Source organism: Dromaius novaehollandiae, chromosome 24 (genome assembly GCF_036370855.1).
Source record: "Dromaius novaehollandiae isolate bDroNov1 chromosome 24, bDroNov1.hap1, whole genome shotgun sequence".
Taxonomy (NCBI): Eukaryota; Metazoa; Chordata; class Aves; order Casuariiformes; family Dromaiidae; genus Dromaius; species Dromaius novaehollandiae.
The window spans coordinates 3,476,360-3,489,628 of record NC_088121.1 but is presented as its reverse complement, the minus strand read 5'-3'; the positions used below and the strand labels follow the sequence as shown (position 1 = coordinate 3,489,628).

The following is a 13,269-nucleotide window of genomic DNA, read 5'->3' as shown; positions in this document are numbered from 1 at the left end:
CGGATGACGTCCTCGTGCGGCCCAATCGGAAGCCGAGCGGGTGGCCGTCGCGCATGCGCATGGGAGCGGCGCGTCCTCCGCGTGCGCGCGTGCTGTTGGCGGTGGTGGAGTGGTGTCATGTCCTGGCTCTTCGGGCTGAATCGCGGCGCATCCCCTGCCGGTGGCGGGGACGCGGCGGCGGGGGGCGGCGGTCTCTCCCTTCCGCCCGCCCCAGGCGGCGGCGCGGCGCCGGGGGGGGGCGGCGGCGCCGGCGCCGGGGACCGCCACGCGCCCAAGGACAAATGGAGCAACTTCGACCCCACGGGCCTGGAGCGGGCGGCCAAGGCGGCGCGGGAGCTGGACGCGTCCCGTGCGTGAGGGGCCGGCCGGGTCGGGCTGACGGGGGTCAGCCTCGTCGCTCGTGTTGTCCCACAGCCTGGCTGCGCTTGGCGCAACACTTCCCGGCGGGTTTCGCGGCCGTTAGGTGGTTACTCGTGTCCCGGGAGGGCCGCCCCTTCTGAGAAGTGATGGCCGGGTAGGGCCGGGGCTGCTTGGGGCTTTCGCAGCGCTCGCACAGGGTCGCTGCATGGGGCATGCAGCCCGGGCTGTGAGTGGCCTGTTGGCACTGAGTGCAGCTGCTCCGGGGCACTGGCTTCCTCCTACTCCTCATCTGGAGCCTGAGAAGAGGGAGGAAGGAATTCGATCACTTTGTCAGCAGAGTTAAGCATGTTGAGTTCAGGTCACAGGTGTGCAGAAAACATTTCTGAGCATCTATTGACAGCGAAGGTTGAACGTGGCTTCGGAGCTGTGCACTAGACATGGATTGAGTAGACTGAGAGGTTTCTTACTGGAGAAATAACTTAGTACTGTTGATAACTTCTTCCCACTGTCCATTTCAGGCCATGCAAAAGATGCTCTTAGTCTTGCCCAGATGCAAGAGCAGACCTTACAGCTGGAGCAGCAAACAAAACTTAAGGTATGCTGTAACTCGTAATTATTTGTGTGGCTAGCCCATTTCAGGCAATTGTCAGGTTTGTATATAGGATAAATTGGAGCCTTATTTTCTAGCAGTGTGGTGAGGTTGCTAAGTTTTTTTTGTTCTTGCATTTTTTGGTATGTGACTTTTCTTTAATTCTGGAAGGTGAAGTGCTTCTGAGTTAACTTTTTCTCTGACATTTTATAACTTCATTTAGAACTTGCGTGTCATGAGTGATTTTGTAAATTCCAGAATATCTCCAAGCTAGAATAAATTATCGTATTATTTTCATGGAATATTGAGGTTTTTGTGCAGGTGTAAAATGGTTGGGAAGAAGATAGAGGTCTGTCTCTTTTATAAGGGAATTTGGGATGGGTTTTTTGAAAATAAATCGTATTTAATCATGAAATGGCTGATTATGAGCTTTTTGTCTTAAGATTATATTTTATAGATCATGTTTTGGCCTTCTGGTGATGTGTGATCAATCTGCTTTGCCTTTTGACTTATCCTTTGAGGGTATCACAGTGGTTAAAAAAATGCATCTCTTGAATATAATTGTCACTAGCATTTCCCTGTAGAATACTGTACTAAGCTTATTTGTGATGACTGTTTTCTTATCATAATAGGAATATGAAGCTGCCATAGAACAACTGAAGAGTGAACAGATACGGGTACAAGCAGAAGAGAGACGAAAAACACTCAGCGAAGAAACAAAACAGCATCAGGCAGTAAGGAGTTGAGGGGGAATCCAACTGATGAGTCACCTTGTTTGTGTCCTCCATTGTGGAAAGGGAAACAGTGCATCGATTAAGCCCTTCTACCTGGGGCAGCCATAAATGGGAGGCCATTCACAGACTGACCCTATTTTGTACCCTAGTTTTGTAATGGTGGACTTAATTTTCAGATAGGTACAGCTTTGGGGTGTCGAACTCTTGTTATCAAATTCTGGAACACCCGAAGGGATATGTGATAACACTTATTCTTGTGTGCTCCTTTAACTTCCCTTAAAGGAACTCAAAGGGAAGTGTTATTGAACGTTCTGACATATACTTGTTTGTGCCTAAAGAGCTGTTTGTATTAGAAGGTTGAAGACTGCTGGCTTATCAAGCATGTATGTTACTGGGCAGTGAAATTTCTCAGGTTATTTGGATTTCAGTCTTAACTAGACTCTACATTTGTATTTCTTTCAAGCTTGATCTTTGAGAAAGAACAAATTACCTTTAGATGAGAAGTGATGCAAATCTGAGAGTTGTCAGAAGTTGGCTTTTAGGCAGTGTTGATGATTATTGGTATGTTTTAGCCATCTGTATTGAGTTACTGAGGCAACGATAATACCAAGTCAGGGAAATGCAAACTGGCTTTTATTCTTGTTGCTCACATATGGTGATGTTTTACTTTGAGAATAAATGAAAATATAGGATTGCTAAATCTAACTTGGGAAGGTATGATGCCAGCTAAAAGTGCTTGGCTGGCACATGTTGCTTTTTAGCCCATCGGAGTTCAGACTTTGAACAGGGCTGGCTCAGGAAGTGGGCTTCACGGATATCTGATCTGTTTATGAATTTGTTTTGACTTCAAATGATGACCTATAAACTGCAAGAGTTCAAGAGCTAACTTAATCATGATTTACTTTTGAAGTGCCATGCTGTGAAGTGCGGTTCTTGAGATGACTTGCAAGCTGTTCTGCTGTGCCTGTATTTGGAAAGGAGAGTAACATCATCCATTGTCCAGAGTCCTCTCTGCTGATGGATTGGGGCCCTCAGACCACTTTCAGTGGTGTTTAGATGGCATTGGTTTATTTGCCAGTTGCAGTGGAAAAATTGATGAAAGTAATTAATGAGGAACAAGAAAATTGATGAGAAATGGAGCTCAATTGACCAGCAGCATATCTTGGCAATGTTGTTGTTTGCAATCATGAGTCTAGGTACTACATTTTAGAACTTGAAAACATGGATTTCCCAGTAAGGCACTTTTTCTGGTCAGGGAGCATTTGCTTTTTATATCTGTGATACCTTAAAACGAGGTTGGAGTATGTAGCTTCCTCAGCGTAGAGGAGTTTGTGGTGCTGACTGAGGATATTTTGCCTGAAACGAGGCCCTATTCATATTTAAACCTTGGTTTTTTGTTTTTTTTGCTTTCTCTCTTTTCTTTTGCATGTTCCAAACGTTATTGCCCTTAAGAGTAGGTTCTCTCTTAAACACTTAATATTCTATTCTAAATGCTTCTTTTTCTGAAGCGAGCCCAATATCAGGACAAATTGGCAAGGCAGCGCTATGATGAACAGATGCGACAACAGGTATGATACTATTGCTTTCATATATATATATTTTTGCTTGGCTTCAGTACTTTTGGCACAGCAAATTGAAGGATAGGGATAGGACAAAGCAGTTAAGGGCATGGGATTTGGGGGTGTGAATCTGGGAGGCTGGGCAGAGAAGAACGCACTTTAAGCTAGGCAATACTTTCTTGAAAGCATTTATAATACTTAAGCTTTACAAATACCTAGTTTACTGAGTTCTTACAACTTCAAGAAATCTTCTGCTGTCATCTGCCTATAGCAACTTGCTAATGAAGAGAATCTGAGGAAGCAGGAGGAATCTGTACAGAAGCAGGAAGCCATGAGGCGAGGTAAGTTACTGATTTTTCTTTAGCTGGTGACAAAGTAGATGGGCAGATCAGTCTCTGTAGTGACCTTTGAATTCTTGTCCATATTGGCTAATGTTCAGTCTGGAGCATGTGTTAATGCCATATTGGCAAACAGCAGGTAAATTTCAGTAGTACTAGAACTACCAATTGCTTGCAAAACCTTCTTTGGGACAGCACCTTACCGTCAACTAATTCTGCTTCTCATCCTTATGTGCAGTGTATGTTCACTCTGCATGTTTACTTGTCCAGGGTCATCGTCTTTCATATCTGTAGCTTGTCATCCTTCCCCTCTGAAATGATATACATGAGCTGCACCAATGCCTAGTGGTTTTGTGTTTTTCCTTCTCTGTTGGTTTATCCCTTGTTGTTTAGCTCTTCTCTGACTGAAGTTGCCGTGAACAATTTTTATGGTGGACTTCCAGAACTGAAGGATGATTATTGTCTCTCACTGTGCTTTCTGGAGAAGGCCACATGTTTGGTGTGCAGCACCTCCAGGAACAGACAGGGAAAAATCCTAGCCCTGTGTTCTGTAGCATTGTGCTGGTTGACTGCCTTTTAGGTGAGGTAGTGAATTATGATCTTGAAATCTGTTGCTATGTGACCATACATAGCTGCTGTGAAGCTAGACTGAGGTGGTACATGTCTTTCACCAACCTGCTACTTGGGGTTAAGCCATTTTCTCTCTCTCTCTCAAGCAACTGTAGAGCGAGAGATGGAGCTGCGGCATAAAAATGAAATGCTGCGTGTTGAGGCTGAGGCAAGAGCCCGAGCCAAGGCTGAGCGGGAGAATGCAGACATCATTCGGGAGCAGATCCGCTTGAAAGCTGCTGAACATCGTCAAACAGTGTTAGAGTCCCTGAAGTATGTGCAAGTCGAGTGAAGGGTGTGGGTTGCTTTGCTGCTTTTGCAGATTTCTCCCATCCTGTAGGAAATCTTACTGCTTATTCTTTTAAGCTCTGAGGAATGTGGAAAGTCAGTTTTGGTCACTCCTGTACCCTGAACAATAGGGGATATATTAAAGAAAACTGTGGTTTTCCAGTTGTCTTGTTACATTGTGACCTGAATATGAACGAAAAAGATTTATAGAGGTGTGAATTGGATACAAGGAGATGTATTTTAGTCTTGGTTTTCCTAACAGATGACTTCTAGCCTTAAATTTATTAAGATGCAGACTCAGGCACTCTGAAATCTCCCACTGTTCTCTCAGCTTCTGAACAAAGTGAAGAAAGGAATAAACCAGTCCATCTCCAAAGGGGTGGGCACTGAGATTTGTAATTGTTAATTTCAGGTCTTTTGAGGTTTTTGGTTGAAAAGAGCTTTTGAATTAAAGACCTTTTATTACTGTTCAGACCCTTTATTACCATTAAAAAAAGATGTTGATATTGACTTAGTGCCAAATGCTTTTTTGGATTTAATCCTGGATCAGATGAACACATAAGATGATGATAAATTTATTTGCCATGCTTTTTGATGTTTGGGTTCCTAGCTGAGCCTTAGCTAACCTAACCTCAGTTAGCTTTGACTGGTTCTCAAGGAGGTCATTATAGAGTATAGAATGAGGGTGTATAGAATGAGGGTATAAATTGTTTCAATCTTCAAAATTTCTCTTCTCTTGTCTTGCTATTCTCTTACTGTAGGACAGCTGGGATGCTCTTTGGAGAAGGCTTCCGTGCTTTTGTAACAGATTGGGATAAAGTTACAGCAACGGTAAGACTGGGATGGGTATTGATAGCTTCCAAAAAAGTCTGTAAATGTGCATTAAGCTGAATCCTTGCTCTGTATAAAGTTTTGCAACTTTATATAAGAGTAAACCATGGCATGAATTTACTGCTCACTTGGTGCTCTCTGCAGTCCCCATTTAAGGAGATACTGTGCTTTATTCTGCTTAATTCTCATCTTCTTTTTATAGGTAATTCGTTTGTCATTGATCACATAAAAGTTCTGGCTCTGATTAACAGCATATGATGCCTCCAAGGACAAAACAATTATCACATTTACAAACACACTGTCTGAAAGCTTGCCATCTATTACTAATGATACATGTGGATCCTGTGGAAAAAGGAAATGAGTCCTTTTCCTCAGATTGTTATTTTTGTCTCCTAGCATTCTTTTTCACAGCTGGTGTAGAACTTGCTGTCTCTTCTGTATGTAGAGGAGCAGGCTTTTTATCTAATAACCAGTTAGAGATAAATGCAGCTAACTCAAAAATTTTGCAGTGTGTGTGTTTTTTGTCTGTCTCTCTGTCTTAACTTTGAGATCTTGAATTCTGTTTCCATAGCTGACTAGGCTACAGGCTGACAGCTTTTCATTTAGCTTTTTTTATTGATTGATGTGTACATAGTAGTTTAAAACTCCAGTTGCTTTTTCATGATGCGTGAATGTCTGTTTATAGCTAAACAGAGAGCATTATGTAGTGTTTAGTATTGTTGATACCAGACTTCTTTGACAGTAGTGGTTTTCGGAAGCAGAAAATCTCCGCTTCCCCCCCAATGTCTTTCGTACCTTTGCAATTAAACTACAAATTGGAAATGTCTTTTTAGGAATATTAGGAAAAGTGTATTGGGGGTGTGTAATAGTTGACCTGGTGGACACAAGAGGGGCTTATTTCCTCTAGACAAGAGAGAAAATGACATGTTTTTTTCATCTTGCCTGGAGAATTTGGGTGATTGCTAGGCAATAATTGCTGTGTAATCTTCAGTGGCTTGAACAGCTAGGCTTTTGCCTCTTCCCTAGTGGGAGTTCTCACTACATCTGCATTCAGAATTTCCATATTTAGCCTAAACCTTTCTTTTCTTCTTGAGCTTCATCCCATTAATTTATGAGCAAGCACCACTAGGAAGTAATCAGTATATGAATGGTAAATGTTGATCACAAGAGATAGTATCCTATCATTAGAACAAGGAGCAGAGAATAATGTAAGACTTTCTGGCTAACTGTTGAGAGGAAAGTTTTCTTGCCTTTTCATTGTAAAAATATAAATGCTTCTTATTAAAATGAAGAACACTTTATCACTTGACATTGCCAGGCTTTCTTCTTCTCTCCTTGCCTCACCTGCCATATTCTTAGTATTGTCTGGTGACCCCGCATGTCCACTTCATTGGAAAAATAACATTTTACATTGCTCTAGAAATTTTTTTTTATGGTTTAGCTTTACAAACACAAGCTTATGATGCAGCTAGGTGATGGGCTACTCCAAAGCCCAGTTCCCATTTGGATGGAAACTGTTGGGTTTAGTGGTCTCTGGGTCAAGACCTGATGTTAACCAAAAGCACATCCAACATCATGATACCAAGGAAAGCCATCTTCTTTCCTTCCATGTACTTCCACCATGTTCTTGACTCCTATGACCTTCTGTACGCAAGTAGAAGTACATATCCAGTAAAGCTCAGAGAACGATGAATGAACTGTATGTCCATCATGTGCATGTTATAAAAATACAGCCTTGAGACCTTTGTGGTTAAAGCTGAGGCTTCCACCTGTCTTTTGCACATATTCTAGTGGCTTTCAGAGTTGGTGGCTATTCAACAGATGATGCCCTTGGTTATCAGGGTTTCATTGCTGAAACAATTTTTATATTGCTGTTACCTGTAACAATTCAGTGGGGCAGTAGAAAATTGTGTTGGAGTTAACATTTGGCTCATTTGACAGGATAACAGGAGGAACCTTATTTGCAAGGAAGGGCACAAATGAGGCTCGTGTGTGATTCACCCTGTATCCTGCTGATAGCGCAGTGGTTATTGCTAATCATTAAACTCTGGGCTGAAAATCTGTAGAGGACTAACCTGCTGCGTATTTTTTTTCCAGAGGATTTCTGCTGAGCAGATTAGGGTTTGTTCCTGCCTTCCTACATATGTCATACAATGCTATTGCTTATCTCAGAAAGTGGTCTGCTGCAAGCTGACTGTCACCTCTCTATGATCAGGAATTCTGTAGGGTACTATTTTCCCCTTTAAGGGAGCACTGCTAGTCTCTGGAGCTTGAGTGGTCCTACAGGACATGACCCAAAATTCACTGTGCTTCTTATCTCACTGCTGTATATCTACTTTGATATTCTGGTAGCTGTAGTATTGAAGCTTATTTGGAAAGCTCTCTTTCGCTCCGGTAGTGTTACACATAATCACGTTCAACCATTTGATCTCTATCTCTGAAAGTCTCGACAACTGCATAGAGCAGTACTTGGTGCCTCTGTAGCACAGAGCAATTGGGAAGATGTGTGCAGAGGTTGCTCACTTGAGAAGTAATAAAAGGAAGCAGTTGAGAGCTTCACGCCTAGGATTTGTCTGTTCAAAAGCCCCTCCAGTGTAGTTGTATGATCCTATATGTATGTACTGTTAAAGGGTTAACATTTGCCAAGGTTCATCTTGAAACAGAATCTGAAGCAATTCTTAGACGAAGTGTATTTTGGTTCTGTGTGTGGGCTTTCAGTATTGAATGTGGCTATCATCTGTGGGCTGTGGACAGGCTGGAAGACTAGAGAGCATTACAGAACTGTTACATATGCTAAATAAGTTGATTAAAAGCTGGTCCAACCTCTTTGCACAGGAGAAAAGAGCATGGGAATTGCTTCTTGTTGACAAGGTTCTTGTCTCTGCATGCTGCTTACAGGGAAACTTTACTATGTGAAGATATTTTTTGTTATCATGGCTTGTTAAAATGGATGCTTTGCTCCAAATCAGTCCCCAGCATCTGATGCACCCTCCAATTTTATACACAGATTCTGATATGAAAGACATTGCCTGAGTGCACCAGGCAGAGAAGATATTGTGGATCCTTTTACAGTCTGTAGGCTATACCTGGAATGTCTGCAATATTGAGATCCTTTGGAAAATTAGTGCCTGGTGCTTTTAACTTCATAGTCTCTTGACCCAGATACCACTTTCCTGTGTTATGGTCATCTTTGCCTCTGATAAGCGATTCTCTTGTGATTTTGGCACATTTAGCACATATGTGTGTATATATATATATATACATACACATACATACATATATATCTATCTCAAAAATATAGAAATAAAAACATATAAACATTTGGAAAGGAGATGATCTAGCCAGATCTTTTTATATGATCTGCTGCTTGGAGAAATGCTGTAACGTTGACAGTAAGTAAGAATTAGCCAGTTATTTTAGGGTTCCTCTAACTTAGCGCTGGATTTTCAGCTCTTCCTGCCTACTATAAAGGTTGTTCTTTTCGTACCTCATCCTGTTCATGAGACCCCCCAGTGGAATTTGCCTTGCTTATCAGTCACAGATTTCTGCCTTTGCTGGACACTTGGTGATACATAGCCACCATAATCAGTTTGATTTGTGGAGCTGGCATAGTGATTGGGTTCTCTCTTCTGGGAATATAAGTGTCAAGTAATTTTCCTGTTTTGATACATAGCTGTCAGTCTTAAAGCTGTATTTGGTCATGTCTTGTATCATGGATAAAAGTGAAATCCAAAAGTCTGGTATACATCAGGTCAAAGCAGTCAGACATAAGTATAAACCTGTATTAGCAACTTAGCAACTTAGTGCTGGATGCTGCCATGGTATCTGCCATGTGTTAAAGCAGATGGTGTAAAGTGTGCGTGAGAACATATGTCATGGTACCTTGTTTTTAGAGGGAGGTTGCTAGAAAGGTGGCCAGTCTCTCATGGTATTTTATTTCTAAAGCCTCTCTAAACTGGTATGAATCAAGTGTGGAGATCTTATCTTTTTGCGTTTTTAGAACTTGCAGTTGTGAACCCTTCATGTTTCCATCCAAAGCAAAGGTGATGTCAGATATTTAAACTGAGTGAAGCCAAACAGATGGGGTCTCATGGTTTATTGAATAGTGCCATCCTTGCTGTCCCTAAGGCTTTTGACCTTGTTTTGTGCTTGTAGTAAAAGTCTGCTCACTTTAAAAGCAGTTGATGCAGCTTGTTCTTTGTCTGTCTGGTGTTTCTCTGATAAGAATTTTTAGCATCTAGCTGTAAGCTGGACACAGCAAATTACTTGCACTCAGAACTGTGGAACAGTTGGGCTCTTGCCAAGCACCTCGCAGTTTAATAGCAACCTTTTCCTTAAAGGTGATGAAGTACTAAATACAGTATGTAATTGCAGTTATGCCCTCTTGATGTATTTTCAGGTGAATAGGATTTTTCAATAAAGCAACTTGCCTGTGTTCAGGCAGATGGAACTGGAGGCTTATGCCTGTACACCTTGACTAAAGGTTTATAAAAGGTATCAGTGCTTTCAGTCTCTGGGAATAAGAATTAATGAGAAATGCCTGTACACGCTAAAGATTTCTTAGAAGTCTTGCTTCCTAATCCTACCTATTCTGAGATGTTATTCTTAGCTACTTCCTAGAATGCCTTTAGCATTGTCAGTGCAGCTCCTTGCTTATGCTGACAGCTGGCTAGTGTGCAAAAAGCTGCCTGCAGGGTTGCCTGATTTAGTATGAGCCAAGTTAGTGCTGAACTGAGCAGCAACCATAAGCCACAGAGAAGTCTGTAGTCTTTCTGCTTCGCTGGCAGATTGATGGGAATGTCTCATGTTCTGGGAGTTCTGAAAGAACAGTCTTTAATGCAACGATGGTAGTTCCCATGGTGGTTTTAGCTTTGAAGCTTCTTTTCAGTAGCTGTTTTTCTGTTGTGTGAGGTCTGACATCTCTGTTCTCCTCTACAGGTATATCCTGACTAGCGCTTTTCTATTCCCTACTCTGTATTGGGAGGTTTCAGCCTCTGCTGTCACCGCAGCAGTTCTTTGCTCTATCTCCTTTTCAAAATGAGGTTTAGGAATCACTTCTTAACTGCAGCAGTTCTGGTGTGATGTGATTCCCAGGACCATCTCTGCCTTCACTTGCTTGTGCTCTTGTCACAATGCTTTCTCTGAAGGCTGTGTGCTTCTGATGGTTATCTGATGTTATGACACTTTTCTAATTGCACATCCTGATTAACTTGGTCACTTATACTGACTTCATGTCCTCATCAGGGAGGGTGAGTAAATATATTAGAGCTGTTTCTCTAGAAAATTCTTCCTCCCATTCTCAAACTTGTACAAAGAGCACAGACAGTATTTAAACAGGCAGTTAATCAAATGTTTGCAGACAGCTTTTGGATATGTCTCTTTTCTAGAACCAAAGTGAATGTTTTTAGATCTGAACTGAAAGTGGCAGAAGGGAATGTGTAACGCAAGTTTTAGTTCACAGGGCTGAAGTGGACATACTGTGCTCGATTCTGAACCATGGTCTTCTGGCTACAAGAGTTCTGCTGAAACGCTTCTATGCCCTAACTGTCCCCATTTCACTATGCTACTGAACTGCCCTGATTAGCACTCAGCAGGAAGAAGTCCCATAGAATGAGAATCAAGCTGCTGTGAATCCACTCAAGTGTAGCATTTGTTGTCGTCCAGATTCCACAGAACTTGTGGATGTTGGAGATGAGCAGCATTTACCTGAGATTCATTATGTTACTTGTTTAGCCTTTGATATGAAAAGTGAACAGGCATCTAGTGATGGAAGAATAGTGTTTAGAGCATCCTGACCTTTAAGAATGCTCTTACTTTTAGGCATTATAGACTAACAAATCTGGGTTGCCTTAATCATCTGAATAATCCTGTGATCCTAAACACTGTTCCCACTGCCTGTTGATTGTGGTGATGGTGGTGTTCATTGTTTGAAATACCATTCCCATTGATTCATTCCTTCCTCCCTGCACACAATGGTTTTTGGAGAATAGTAATAGTATAGAGGTGTTTCAGCTTTGTATCAACATTAACAATTCTAGTGTAAAGTGCTGTATTAATATTACAGCCACATATACAGTATTATGGGTGTTCTCGTAAGGGATGTAGGCTGACTCCATAAGACAGTCCTAGCACTGAGCTGAACTCTGCCTTACTGATACCAATATATGTCTGTGTTGCTGCACAGCAAGCATAAATACCTGTGTATGAATATTTCCTGAAGTTCACTACTGGTGGTTTTGGTATATTGAGCACAGGGAAAAAAAAAAAAAGGAGAAATGCAAAGCTGACCTATATTCAAAGCTGCTCAAGTAAGCCACATCACAAAGTCAGGTGGAGTGAATGGCTATGGCTCAAAATGTGCATGCGATGAATATATAATCTTTCTTGATCTCGCTTTTCTCTCGTGCTTTTTTGCTACCTTAATGGTCTCTGTAGTCACATTTCACATGCTTTTCCTGCCTGTGTTCTGACAGGTGATTTGCATATATTTGCTCAGAAATCTGCCCCTTCCTGGCAGCCGCAATTCAGGTGTTTGTCATGGCATCTTTAGTTTAGCATGTGTTTTCTTGTCTGGCAGGCAGCACTCAGTTTGTATGAAGTTATTCTTAAATGCCTGCACGGAACACATTTAAAAAGAACGTTTTTCGATTGTACTTTTGTTCATAACTCTGGAAGCCAAAGCCTCACCATTACAGGAGATGCTGTTCTCTCATATGAGGCTTATACCTCCCATTTGTAGCAAACAGCGATAGCTGTTTGTCTTAAGTATTTTACTTAGCTAAAAGTCTGAAAAGCCACATATATATTTTGAGCAAGGAGTACAGAGAGAACATGCTTCTGGTTACATAACTCTGTGTATTGCTTGTGCTTCCTCTCCCTTTCACGCTGCAAAATGGTAGAGGTTAAAATGTCTTACAGAAACAATCCCGTTGGTCAGCATTTGTCCTGAACCATAGTTCTCCACCACAGGGCATGCTACATGCTGTAGCATATCATTGTTCTAGCATTGTCTTGCCAAGAGTTTTTTTTCCTAATCCTCCCGCCTTTTCTTTGCAGGTTGCAGGCCTGACACTGCTAGCAGTAGGTGTTTACTCTGCCAAGAATGCTACTGCAGTAGCAGGGCGATACATAGAAGCACGTCTAGGCAAACCTTCCCTGGTGAGAGAGACGTCACGCATTACTGTGCTGGAGGCACTGAAGCACCCTATTAAGGTAAATTTTATCATTGTTTTGTGTTGCTCTCGGCCATGAGGATGCAAAATTCCTTTTACTGCTCTGTGTATCAGGCAGTGAACTGTCCATAGGTCTGTTAATAAATCTACTGCTAGAGACTACATAGGCAGGTTGACCTCACTGTGATTTTTATATGGACCTTTTGTCCAGGTGAGTTAAGTCTGTGGTTGGTTGCTGTGTGTCAGTGATTGAATTTATTCTCTCTAGGTTCGTAAGCGTCTTACCAGCAAGGCTCAGGATGCTCTTGAAGGAGTTGTTCTCAGTGTGAGTATTTTATTTTGCTGTCTTGGTCTGTGAATGACTTCTTTGGAATCTAAATATGAAAGGCTGTCACCTTATTTTCCCTTCTAATGCTGTAATTCCAGTAATTCTGGAGACATAGCACCCTTGGGGCACTGAGACTGTAAATAAGCTCCTGTGTTTAGTGTGGCACATATTAAACACTCTGATAACTTTTGATCTTTCTGTGCAAAGCAGTTGAAAGTCTTTGTTCAGTGCTTGCCCTGCTGCAGTTTTTCCTCTGTAGCCAGCATGTTAATATGCAGAGTTCCACTTGTCTCATCTGATCTGTGAAATAGTATTGAACCCAGATCTAGTTCTAGGTCAAAAAGTCTAAGGAGCATATTCATTTACCAATCTTGTGAATGGCCCTTAAATCAGTAATTAATGCTGCTTCTGTATATTTGCTTCTGAATTTGATTCCTTGATATCAGAGAAATGTAAATACT

The 13,269-nt window shown here is 41.7% G+C and overlaps 1 protein-coding gene across 1 annotated transcript in view; it reads left to right on the top strand.

Annotated features, from left to right (window-relative positions):
* Positions 1-8: 8 nt before the first annotated feature.
* Positions 9-13,269, top strand: part of LOC112993626 (ATPase family AAA domain-containing protein 3) — a 38,021-nt gene continuing 24,760 nt past the window's right edge. Inside the window, exons 1-9 of the mRNA XM_026117414.2 lie at positions 9-349; positions 879-955; positions 1,582-1,683; positions 3,192-3,251; positions 3,514-3,583; positions 4,297-4,462; positions 5,239-5,308; positions 12,365-12,520; positions 12,749-12,805. Of these exons, the coding sequence (XP_025973199.1) occupies positions 118-349; positions 879-955; positions 1,582-1,683; positions 3,192-3,251; positions 3,514-3,583; positions 4,297-4,462; positions 5,239-5,308; positions 12,365-12,520; positions 12,749-12,805 (990 nt within the window). The 5' untranslated portion in view covers positions 9-117. The remainder of the gene's footprint in view (positions 350-878; positions 956-1,581; positions 1,684-3,191; positions 3,252-3,513; positions 3,584-4,296; positions 4,463-5,238; positions 5,309-12,364; positions 12,521-12,748; positions 12,806-13,269) is intronic.